Raw genomic sequence first — 12,619 nt, 5'->3', positions numbered from 1 at the left:
CTATCTCATAATCCTGACAAAATAGTGCAGTATTTTATATTCCATTCAGTATACAGATTTCCCTTTGTGCACAACACTGTCGTTACAAAAGCTGCTCTCTTTTTAAGAGCTTTTAAGACCTTTATTTCTTTTCATTCCTACAGTCACATGTATCTCACTGATTTGAAAGAATTTTCATGCAGTTTTGTATGACTCAGTCTTATGGAGTATTGCCGATGTATTAGGCAAACTACTAATGTAATGATCAATCTAATGCTATTGAGCACATGGATCTTTAGACAACAGATTGCTACGCCATGCTGCTAACTCTGTTTGTCAATGGGGCACCTTGCACCACTTAGGTGTGCTGTCACCAGGAAACGTCCCAGTCAATTATTAGTAACAAGGCTAAAGATGGTACAAACAGATGTTCACAAAAGGCTGACCTAAGACAAAAAAGCTTTCATACATAGAAGACATACAGTATGTAAAAGACCCTCAAAAGTATTATCATTGTATTTTGCAGTAATAATATAAATATTGTAACTTGCATGGCATTAATGTGGTGGCCACCAGTCACTATGTGAACTGTCTACTAACTGTATTTATCTTAGAAAACAAATTACTTTTCATTTCAAAGGACTATGTGCATATGTTTGGTTTTTATGATGTTACTATTACTGATAGGACATTAAAGTTCATTTAATTCTGTCAATGGGTTTTAATAGGTGACTAAGGCTAATGATGCCAAAATATATGAAAATAAAATAATGAAAACAAATGTAGATCATAGGGGTAAAAGGGAACACAGAAAATAAAAGATACCAGATTAGATAAAATATTCTCTTACCACCACTACAGAAAGACTAGAAATGTATCAACTATACAAGAGCACAGGATGGCCTTGCTATATAAAAGATAGGATGGCCCTGCTATACAAGAGGATAGGATGGCCCTTCCTTCTTTATGCAAAGCAGAAACAGTAGAGCTGTCTAAAACATGAACAAATCAAAGATGATTTATAGCCACAGGTAATAAATACATTATTTTAAACATTGAAAATGGTAACACAAATACCTACCTTGAATCCACCTCAGGGTACTTACATAAAATAAATCTATTCTCTATTGCATTCTAATGCTGGTCTGGAGCCTTGTGAAATCATGAGTATGTATTTAAAGTCAACTTAATGCTCTCTTTATTAAAGCGGTGAAAGTCTGCCCCAGGGTTGCTCAAAGAAGCTTCCTGTTATTAACAGTGTCATAACAAATTGTTAGATCGCAAATACTTGGGCATGTTTTCTTCTCTGAAGTATTGTCGGTCACTGTTTCATGCAGGTCTGCACTGTAGTCTTTTTTATTTTGAAAACAAAATTAATATACTAATAAGGTCTATGTATGCTAGAACTGCATTGTGTTTGCAGGCTGATATATAGATTCATGTACTATTTCTTTACATTATTGCCTAATTGCAATAATATATGTAAAGATGCAGAATTATCTTAGGCCCATGATTCTTTAATTAAAAGAGGCATTATAACTAAAAGGAAAAGAATCTGAAATTGTTTAAAAAAAAAAAAAATTAAAAGCACTCAAAGCAAACAGTACAACTCTGCAGGCCAAACAAGCACACTTCAAAGCAAAGCTCTAATATTTATCAAAGGAAAAGCATGACTGGCAGGTTGAAGTCCTTGACATTGTTTTCTTTCCCAGTACTAACATGTACTTAACAGTATGTACCATTGATCAGCAGCTTCAAAAAGCTGGTTTATAAACTAAAAATAGAAAACTGATATAAGGTTGTTTTTATACCTCTCCTTTGTACAAGCTTTAGATCCCTGTGTTACAGCTGTTGCCCAACATTTTGCAGTCACAAAATAAATACATATCTATATAAAATTCCCCAAAAATAAGAGCTCAAGGATTTTTGCTAAGAATGCTTTACCAAATATGACAGAAAAACAATATGTTATGAGAGACTTTGCTTTGGGAGTGCCCAGCAACACAACCCATGTGAATCGCTTCTGCCTACTTCACCTAAACAGACTTATTGGTTTATTATTCTGGTTATTCACAGTCATAAAGGTATAAATAACATGTAATTTTCTGCTCAGAAAATGACACATATGAGGAAATTGTACACATTGTTGACTTCCTCTGTTCATTTATGATTAATCTGAATGTGTAAAATAGGTAAGCTACTTTAAATGTGTTTAAAGGTCTAATTTTATATACTTCAATCTTATTTTCATTTGTTATTTTGAGTCATATGATGTCTCTTTGTTACCCCCATTAAGATTTATATCTGTTACTTTGTTCTAATGCTAAATATTCTGGGACTGTTATATTGCTGCATGCTCTGTGAATCCTGTCATTATGTCATCTATCACTGCTAGGACACCCAATGCTGTGCGTTGAAGGTGTTAACCACAATTCTTATGAGCAAATCACCTTGACCTGCTGTTATTTTGTTATTTTCAGACTATCCAAATACTTTATGTGTCCTACATCTACAACTGTTAGAAGAAATTTTCATATTAAATGTAAAAGCTCACATGGAGGAACTGTATCCTGACTATATTGGAAATACATGGTCAGACAAGGTGGCAAAGAAATCTGTAAAAAAAAATAAAAAAATACAAAATTTAAAATAACAGCTACTAAACACCAGCAAACCTAGAGAAATACATGCATGTCCTGCTTTGAAAAACAGTATGAAGTGTAAACTGTCACCCTGAAGATAGAAAAGGATAGATGTAATTAGATGGCCACTATGCAAAAATTTCAAATCGGGATACACTGGAAACACTGATGCACTGGAGATGCTTGCCAGGAAGAGTGCAGAATGATAAGCATCTAGTGAGCTTTAACACTCTCCATCCTAATGGATGGATGGTGTCAGATTTGGCAACACCCAGGCTGACACCCAAACATCATTGAAAGCCCTCTGCAGGGCCCTAGAAGCGCCCAAATACCCTTAGCCTTGGACTGCCTGTCATGGGAGGCCGGTCATCCAGAAGGATCCCGCTAGGGATCGCACGACATACCTGCCACGTTCCCGATCCCCTGCCCACTAATCACCTTCACCTGTCCCTTGTTCTCTCCCTCTAGTTAAACTCACAGGTCCCGAGAGAAAGGGCTGCACATTAGTGGAACGCCGGACTACTCACTTCCAGCCTGTACATCGCTACACAGAGTGTTGGACTGAGTATCGTTGCATATTTGTTGTGGTTTTGTCGTATGTGAAGAACGGAGAATAAAGAGCACTTTGGCTCGACCCTACCTCTCGCTTCCTCTGTGCTGCCACCGTTACACTGCCCCTGTTCCAAAAATGATTTACTCATAGAAGCATTCGTTTACATTTTGATCCTACATATGTCTACCAGTGGTGAAGCATCCTAAATTCCCAGCTTCACATTTGTTTGATACACATATGAAAACCCATATTGTAAACCTGCGATAGAAGAGCACATTTTAAGTCACACCTTCCAGTCGCAAGATCCCTTAGCAGTAATCGTGTCTGATCACTAATAGTAATAGTAAACACAGTAATTCGCAAAGATGTTTATAGTGTCCTTCAATCGAGTAACTGCATTTGAACCACACTGGAAAGGTTTTTCTAGGGTTGTCATTGCTCCTAATCAGGTATGGGAATAAGGTTTGCCTAATTATATCAAAGCCACAGCAATCTTTTTTTTAAAGATGAAATTGACAAACAGTAAGTTAAGGATTTGAGGTGACTCTCATGTACTGAACTTCTCAATAAACTTTGGCTGTGTCAGTATAAAGAAAATAAGAACACTTACATGATCCAACAATTATATTTCTGGCTCACAAAATCATCAATATAAGTTAAAGTCAGGCATTAAAATGTAAAATGGTAATTAATTTTTACTGATAATTTCCATTCAACTCAGAAATACTTGCAAGATAGGCCTACAGCTGTAATTCACTAAACCGGCCTTTTCCGCTTTTTGCTGTCATGGTCACGCTGCAAACCCCTAAATACGTCGGCTTTAGGACCATGAATATAGACAAAGAGGGAATGGTGATTCACCACTACTGACGGAGGAAACATGTTCTTGGTAGCTAGGTTACCTATCGGTTCAGCGATTTCTATATAATGGGTTCCGTATAGCTTGTTTAAACTGTGATGAGATTATGCATACTAAAATGGCCCTTTTAGCTTGACACTGCGAGCAGCTTCTAAAGGCTTCCGATCATTTTTGCCAGTCTAGGGATTTGTTTGTGATGATGGAGCACATCCGGCTGCCAAAGGTAATTAATTTGCAATATCCAGTAATTCATGCAATACAATTGCAAATTAGTTGACAAATAGCTACATGTTTTAAAGCCCATATTCATGTATTTCTGTTGGATGGGACGCCTTAAAATATTTTTAATCTTATTGTCTTTCAAACTGTGTGATGTATTTGCGTCACTGCATTTGGTCGGATTTGAAACCTAGTTTTTGATATCTAAATTATGTGACTGCATGAGAGCAAATGGAGCTATGTTTACTGGCCACAACTGTACAGCTCTTACCAGAAACACGATAGAAATAATACAGTTGTAATATCAGTTTCCCGAATTACAAGATTTTTAGACTGAGTTCATGTGAGATATGTACACGTTAAAACCACAGGATAACAAATCTATTACATCAGTCGTCACGACAAGTCATATATGAAAATAACTTTGCTGATATTTCACGCATGTCTACACTTACAGCATTTAGCTGACACTTTCATCCAAAGCAACTTATATTAGGAGTGAGTGCAACTTGATGGTTACAACACAGTAAGTAAGGGTTACAGGCCTTGCTCAGGGGCCCAACAGGTTCAAGGCCCACCTAGCAGAGGTGGGCCTTGAACCAGCAACCTTCTGTTGGCAAGTCACTGAGCTACCACTGCTGTGGCTAAACTGTTTGCAAATTATTGATTTCTAAATTTGTTATCCAACGTCTGCTGTGTCATGCTTCAGGTTGAAAGAGTCCAGTTAGCGGACAGAAGCTCTTCTCGAAGAGCACAAGTTGGGACACTGTATTTGACAGCTTTTCATACGATCTTTGTAGATAATGAGGTCCACAATGAATTATGGGTAAGTGGTTTCTGTCAGACATGCTACCCACCATCTACAGTATTTTTCCCCATTTTGTAAAGGAAGTGCACAGTTGTGCAGTATAGCAAATATAAGAACTGCCACTGGCAATCTGGGTTTCCCAGCTGTTTAATAACATCATATGAAGACTAAAGAACCAGTAATAAACTGAATGACAACTCTGATTATAAATTAGCTTTTTTTACTGTTTGAGCTTTGTTTGTTTGTTTGTTATGTTTGGTTTTAATCACAGGTGCTTCATAGTTTAGTGTGTAATGTTGAGAAGCTAAGCATTACTTCTTGTGGATACCCGCTTCTCATACGGTGCAAGAATTTCCAGGTCATTCAACTGCTCATCCCCAAAGAGAACGACTGCAATGATGTTTTTGTGTCTCTCTTACGTCTCTCTAGGACAGGTAATCTGGAGTGTCTCACAACTTCAAATATTGTTTTGTTGCTCTTTCTACACTTTGGTGGTTTTCATGCTCACAGTGCTAAGGTGAGAAAATACAGCCTCAGGGATCAAATCCATGTTCAGAACTTTATCTGTCTTTATTTATCTTTTAGAACGGTATGAGGAACTTTATTGCTTCTCCTTCATGCCAAATGTTGACAAGGCTGCGAGGGGCCAGGCTTGGGACTTTCTAAACCTGAAAGCTGAATACAATCGTATGGGAGTGTCAAATAAGTTATGGCATACCACCTCCGTCAACCGAGAATACAGAGTCAGTAAATAACCCAAATACTTTTGCACATGCACCAATGTATGTTGGCTGTTACATTCACATATTTGTTGATAATATTGAAGAACATCTGTAGCGACAAAGAGTTTCATGTGATACATAGATGCAAGGAATCAATATGTCTTTAACCAATATGTCTGTTTCCATGTGTAACTCCTCGTTCGAGACAGGTGTGCGATACTTATCCTGCTGACCTGTATGTGCCCAAATCTGCCAGCCTCCCCGTCATCGTAGGGAGCTCCAGGTTTCGCAGCAAAGGCCGTTTTCCCACACTGTCATACTACTACAGGGAAACCCAAGTGAGTTCTGCTGCATTTGTGACACATTCCCACCAAGGAACATCAGCTTTTCAGGGTTCATAAGGCATTTGAGAGTTTGGTTCTGCCTTTAATCAGTGTCATCTGGCTTGTAGTTTTTTGCCAGCAGAAAGAAAATTTAAATGGAATACCTCTTATGTAACAATAGCTTTAGACATTTCTGTTTTCATTGTGGTTTTTCCCCCCAAGTACTTCACTGAGTATAAACTGTGTCTTGAGTCTTACACAGAATGTATCTTCTCTTTCAGAAGCTTCCAAAAATATTTACATGGCATAAACGTCCAGTATTGGTTCCCGTGATAAATGAGCTGCTTAAAACGCAGGTCAAGTTCCTTGTGCTCTGTGTGGGTTTGCATTGTTGGTACAAGCCTTTCTTTTCATTGAGACCAAGTACTCCCCACAGAACACTGCTTTTGGATATGGAGTTTCAAAGAGCATGCAAGCATGTTATGTTACCTTTACATACAAACCTGGGTGGTGTGTGCCAGTCATCCAACATCCTCTTCTTTACATATCTATGCTCAGTTAATCCCATTTGTCATCAGAGTGTCTAAAAAAATCCTATCTGCAACATGACTTTAGATTTTTATGAGGTCAATGTCAAATTCTCATGAAATGGAGCCCAGTTTCTGGAAAGGACAGTGTCATCTTGAGTGCCTTGGGTTTGATTTATCATTTGTGGGTGAAAGTATGTAAATTGCTAAAGGTCTTATGGTTGTGATTTTTTTATTTGTAACCCTTTAAGATCACGGAAGTACTAAAAAAGCCCTAAAAATAGAGTTTCAGTACTTTCTTTACCATCTGATGTGGGATCGCTATGGCAACGGGGGAAATGGCAGACATTTATGGAAATAAATGTCTCTGCATAGCTAGAGCATTCTAAACTATTACTTTACACCAGTGGTCACATTTAATAGTACAGGTACATCATAGCTCTTATTTTCCCAAAGTGGTGCACTCTAGACCTGCTTACACCAAATTCTTATTTCGGTGTTAGGCAGTCATATGTCGCAGCAGCCAGCCTCTGTCTGGCTTTAGTGCTCGATGCCTGGAAGATGAACAGATGTTGGAGGCCATCATGAAGTCCAATCCTGGCAGCCGATTCATGTATGTTGTGGACACCAGACCCAAGGTATGGCCTCTGACTCAAAAACTATATGCAAGAGATATATCATAACGGTCAGGTTTACCCTTGCAAGCTTTGTGGAAATTCTCTTTTTTTTTTCAGCTGAATGCAATGGCAAACCGGGCTACTGGAAAGGGTTATGAAAATGAGGATAATTACACCAACATCAAGTTTCAGTTCATTGGCATTGAAAATATTCATGTGATGAGGAACAGTCAACAAAAATTGATTGAAGGTATTCTGTCACCTCTGTTTCCAAATTTCCGCTTTCAGGTCAGGTTTCATTTCACATCAGGTTAAGATGAACTTGAACAAATAAAGTACACAATGTCCCAACACATATATGAGTTGAAATTGTAGTACAAGGGATCATTCCCCACAAATGGCTCATATTTCTTAGTAGTACAGGATTTCAGAATAAGAGCATGGAGCTGTGTTATGAATTATTTCCACTGCTGGACCAAGTCAAGCCAGTGTCCCATCATCCTTTGTGAAGTAGTCTTATAATCCATCTTGTACTAAGACACCAGGACACAGCCTAGTGTTCTCTTTTAATGTCATAATCACATAGACCGTAGGAGATGTGCATGTTAATGCAGGGGATTATGGTAAGGTTTCTTTCAATCCATCTGGTTTTCATTGCTTGACTATTTTTGTTTCAAGTTGATGACCAAGCGACCCTTTTCCCCATTTGAGAAAAAGAGGGACGTGAGAATGATTTGATTCAGTGTTGGAAAAATAATGGTAGTCTTAGCTGTGATAACATTTTGCCCCAGAAAGCACTAGGGAGTCCAGTGGGTGAATACCAGAGAGTAGCTGTCCAGCAGAGGCTATGTGGCAGTTTTAGCTCTTGTTACAGCAAAAGCAGTTGGAGCCTTTTCCTCTAATTCTTCCAAGAATGGTAGTTTCCTAGAACATTGGACTGTATTTGTCCTGATATCAAGGCCTGAACTTGTTCACCTGATAATCCAAGCTTGAAGCACTCTTATAAAAAGGGACTCACAGGAAGTCAGTAGCACTCCATAGAATATTTACAATTGTAATAAAAAGCTTGGGAACCCTTTGAAACTAACTATATTTTATACTAATCGCTCTTAAAATGTGATCCCATTTTGTTAAGTGATGAAAACAAATACAGACAATTTTATTTAACAAATATCAGGACAAAATGTTACAATGTTGTAAGGATCCAGCGTGCTCTGCTGGCAACCAGCAGGGGGCCTAAGGGGTGCACTAGGAGAACAGGAACTCAGCCTTGGGGGAAGTCCACTTCCCAGGATCCTTTGGGATAATCATTGCTGACCATGCACACCTGCTACTCACCACTGATTGCCCACACCTGCTGAGCTGTGCGTTTAAGCCCACAGGAGCGAGAAAACAGTGTTACACCTTTGTGGAGGGATGACTGGTATGGTACTATAGAGAAAAAGCTAAAAGAAAGTGCTTGGTTCCACCACCACCCTGTCCTGTCACATATATTTAATGATAAAGTGATTTATTCAGTCAATTTCACTAATGGACAAAGTGTGTAAACACATAACTAATGGCACTGTATTTATTGTCATGTCTGCAAACCACTTCCTGTCCAAGACAGTCAAACACTTCTAATAAATATACCACACCCCTCTTTGCCAGAATACTAATGCTCCCCAGCTGTTGACAGACTGATAACTTCCCAATACTTACACTATTACACTCTGCTTGCAAAGTATTGTTTTGCCCTGTGCCAACATAGTGTTCTCTGCTGTTTTCAGTATACTCTGGTTTTGACCTCCCTGATCTCCCAGTATTTGATGTCTTGCCTCCTGTTTTTTTTTTTTTTGTTTGTTTGTTTTTTTTTTGCCTTGCCCCAATAAACTTGTGCTGTGTTATTGGATCGCCTTGTTGAACCTCATGGTGACATATTGTCAACAATGCTTACCAGTTACAAGTTTTTGTAACTGATGTTCAGTTCTATAGTGGAGGTATTTTGGCTCAGTTATCTATGCAAAAATGGTTCTGTTCCTGTGCATGTCTTTGTCTTTTTCCAAAGTCTTGTTTGAATATCTTGACTCAAATCACCCCACTTTAAAGGGATTTCAGTGGGAGATTGTTACTCTGACCAGCTCATTCTAAAATATGCTGTTTTTTCTATTTGAACCTCTGTTGTTGATTGGCTTCTGTGATTTGTATGAAAGTAATGATGCAAGACCCCTTCCATTTTGACACCCTGACATGCTGTGTGATTTTCTAACACAACTTTATAGATCCTTCAGTGACTGTCAAGGCCCTAGACTGTCTAGGCCCTAGACCAACAAAGCATCCCCACAATATTATACTTCCTCCAACAATGCAAAATCTTGATCTGAATGTTGGATGGCCAAGGCTTTACAAATACAAATACCCATGTCTTAGGTTTATGAAATTCACTCAAGAGCTTCTGAAATTGTATTTGAAAAAAATTCTGTTTGCAATAGTAAGTAACAAATTGTGGCCATTTTTATATGTCAGGGCTAGTCAAACCCATACCTGAACTGACTAGAACACCTGATCAATCACGCTTTTCTTTGAGCATGACACATTTTTTTTCTGTCATGGAGCATGATTCTTTAAACCATTTGTTCAATGACATGGCAATATAAAATGTTGTCTGCCATTTGTTGTTTGCTAAACCTGCCAAATGGACAGCTACTTTCTGGTATTCGCCCACTTTTTATGTATTAGCATGGCATAGCTGATGGTCATATTTTAAGAACCAGTCATGCAGGAATCCAGATAAATCCAACAAGTTCACAAACATTCTCACAACCATATAACTTGTGGAAGTAAGTGTCATGCAACCATATATTTAATGAAGAGGTACTTGTTAAAGTCCTTGCACACTAATGAGCTTTTTAATGAAACCCTTACCAGGTTATTACATATTCTTTCAAAGATAAAATGTATCAATGTCACATATTCCAAGTAAATCAAATGAAGAGAGCTTAAACACTTTATATTGTTATGCTTTTTATAAACCGTTGCCTTCAAAACTTTGACTCCAGTTAAATATTGCTTATTTAGCCTTAGTACAGAAAGTCATTTAATATTCTCGCATTCTGCATTGGGAGGGTGTTGTAAATGTAGTTATTGTGTCTTGTTCTTAAGTTGGTCTTTACTTTCCTGACCTGGTCTCTTATTATTTTTCGTCTGAAAATAGAAACAAAACCACACACGTGTGGGAGGTTCTTTTTAATGTGCAAAATAACAAATGGTTAGTGTTCAGTCCGGTTATTATTAGTATTATTATTAGTATTATTATCAATAATAATTATTGATATTATTAACAAAATTAATAATAATAATAATAATAATAATAATAATAATTTCCATATAAGGAAGTGCTACAAAAGCATATTTTGGGGTTAATTTTTTTTTTATTGTCCCAAAAATGCTGCTATGCATTTAATTTTTTATATATTTATTATTTAATTAATTTCTCTACACCATTCCCAAGGGTCATTGTAATTATGATGTCTCATTTTACAGTGTCCGATCTTCCGTCTCCATCCATGGGGGAATTCCTGTTGGGACTGGAAACTTCTGACTGGTTAAAACACATCAAATCAATATTAGCAGCTGGAACCTTCATTGCCAAGGTAAAATGCACGACTGATTCTGAATGCCTGTGAATCTTGACTTTAAGAGAATCTCCCACACTGATGTGTTGAGTGTTCATGCAGGCTGTGGCAGAAGAAGGGGTCAGTGTCTTGGTCCACTGCTCCGATGGTTGGGATCGAACAACTCAAGTGTGCTCTTTGGCCAGTGTGCTCCTTGACCCTTTCTACAGGACTCTCAAGGGCCTCATGGTAAGCTCAGTATGTTATGAATACACCAGGGAGATTGTACATAAACTATATCAGTTGCTAAATGTAATGATCAGTTAGAAACATTGATGCTTTTTGATGACAGAATTGTGCATGTTAAAGATATGTAAATGTCGATGGACACTTGATGATAATTTGATTTTACCCTGCTCTAAGTTTAAAAGCAAAGCAGCACAGAATTTATGCAAGGGTAACTGCCAAGCTATACTCAAGGGCCTTGTTTCTTAACTCATAAGAATTTACTCTGTCTGGCTAGACCACTGAAAGAGACTCTATCTTTCCTGGAGATCAGTTGTAGAAGAGCAGGGTCCAATTTTGAAGAATAATCTGAAAATCTTTTGGGAGAAAAAGTGACCTCCATCAGGATTGAACAAGGCAAAAGTGCAATGGCGCATAGATTAGCTATATCTCAAAGAATTTAATTTCCTCTTGGATACATCAGAAAAACTGGGCTGCCAGAACAATGGTTTATATTAAGATAAATGGGATACTGGCAATTCTGTACAGCACTATTGCTTTGAAATGATAGACATTACATAATTCCATGATATTATGCTTGTTTTCCATGCAGGTGCTGATTGAAAAAGACTGGGTTTCATTCGGACACAAATTTTCTCATCGGTGATTTAAAAAAATAGAACGATATTTTTCAATTAGTAAATGAACAGAAACTAACATACCCAAATGTGTGTGTTTGGAAGGTTTTTGCTACCTATCTAATATCTATCTGATGATTCTTTGTGTAGATATGGTCATGTAGTGGAAGAACCCAAGGAGGCGTCACCTGTTATAGACCAGTTCTTGGAGTGTGTGTGGCAACTTATGGAGCAGTTTCCTTGTGCTTTTGAATACAATGAACGATTCCTCATCAGCATCTACAATCATGTGCATTCTTGTCATTATGGCAACTTCATTTGCAACAGTGAAAAAGAGAGAAAAGATCTTGGGTAAATCCATATATTTAATTAAATGGAACTATCTCACTGTTTTCTCTGAATGTACATTGTCTTGTATACAGCACAGTTACATATAGAACTTTTATTGCACAGCTTTATTTATATGCGTATTGCCATTTGTTTGTATTATCACTGACTGAATCTCAATGTGTTTGTTTCTTTTCTCAAGTATTAGAGAGAAGACACACTCCTTATGGCCTCACTTATGGAAGAATAAAGTGGATTTTGTGAACCCTCTGTTCAGAGCAGACCACAGTCAGACTAAGGGAGTTCTACAGCCCCTCACCACCCCCTACTGTTTCAAGTGTGTTAGAGCATGTTAATAACATTTCTTTGTGTGACTTAGAGTAAACTACTGTTAAATCCCAGTCGGTCGATTTTATGGTTACTGGAATTGGAATGGAATTGGAATGCCCCTAAAATGGCATTTAGGTATTTGGGATGTTACCAGTGCAGCAAATAGCTCATGCAACCCACTCTTCAGTTGCTGTATTTTTATAGTTCTGAATTGTTGAATAAGCAGAAAAGCTGTAAGACAATAATATAGTAGTTCT

At 37.7% G+C, this 12,619-nt stretch overlaps 1 protein-coding gene across 1 annotated transcript in view; it reads left to right on the top strand.

The window, feature by feature from the left end:
• The first annotated feature begins 4,023 nt into the window (after positions 1–4,023).
• Positions 4,024–12,619, top strand: part of mtmr7a (myotubularin related protein 7a) — an 11,169-nt gene continuing 2,573 nt past the window's right edge. The window contains exons 1-12 of the mRNA XM_027012987.3: positions 4,024–4,256; positions 4,962–5,078; positions 5,332–5,494; positions 5,646–5,803; positions 5,992–6,120; positions 7,136–7,270; positions 7,367–7,499; positions 10,772–10,881; positions 10,966–11,091; positions 11,681–11,730; positions 11,856–12,056; positions 12,235–12,369. Of these exons, the coding sequence (XP_026868788.1) occupies positions 4,230–4,256; positions 4,962–5,078; positions 5,332–5,494; positions 5,646–5,803; positions 5,992–6,120; positions 7,136–7,270; positions 7,367–7,499; positions 10,772–10,881; positions 10,966–11,091; positions 11,681–11,730; positions 11,856–12,056; positions 12,235–12,369 (1,484 nt within the window). The 5' untranslated portion in view covers positions 4,024–4,229. The remainder of the gene's footprint in view (positions 4,257–4,961; positions 5,079–5,331; positions 5,495–5,645; positions 5,804–5,991; positions 6,121–7,135; positions 7,271–7,366; positions 7,500–10,771; positions 10,882–10,965; positions 11,092–11,680; positions 11,731–11,855; positions 12,057–12,234; positions 12,370–12,619) is intronic.

The sequence above is a fragment of the Electrophorus electricus genome, chromosome 16, assembly GCF_041902795.1.
Source record: "Electrophorus electricus isolate QZ-2024a chromosome 16, ASM4190279v1, whole genome shotgun sequence".
NCBI classification, from domain to species: Eukaryota; Metazoa; Chordata; class Actinopteri; order Gymnotiformes; family Gymnotidae; genus Electrophorus; species Electrophorus electricus.
This window is presented reverse-complemented; position numbering and strand designations above follow the sequence as displayed.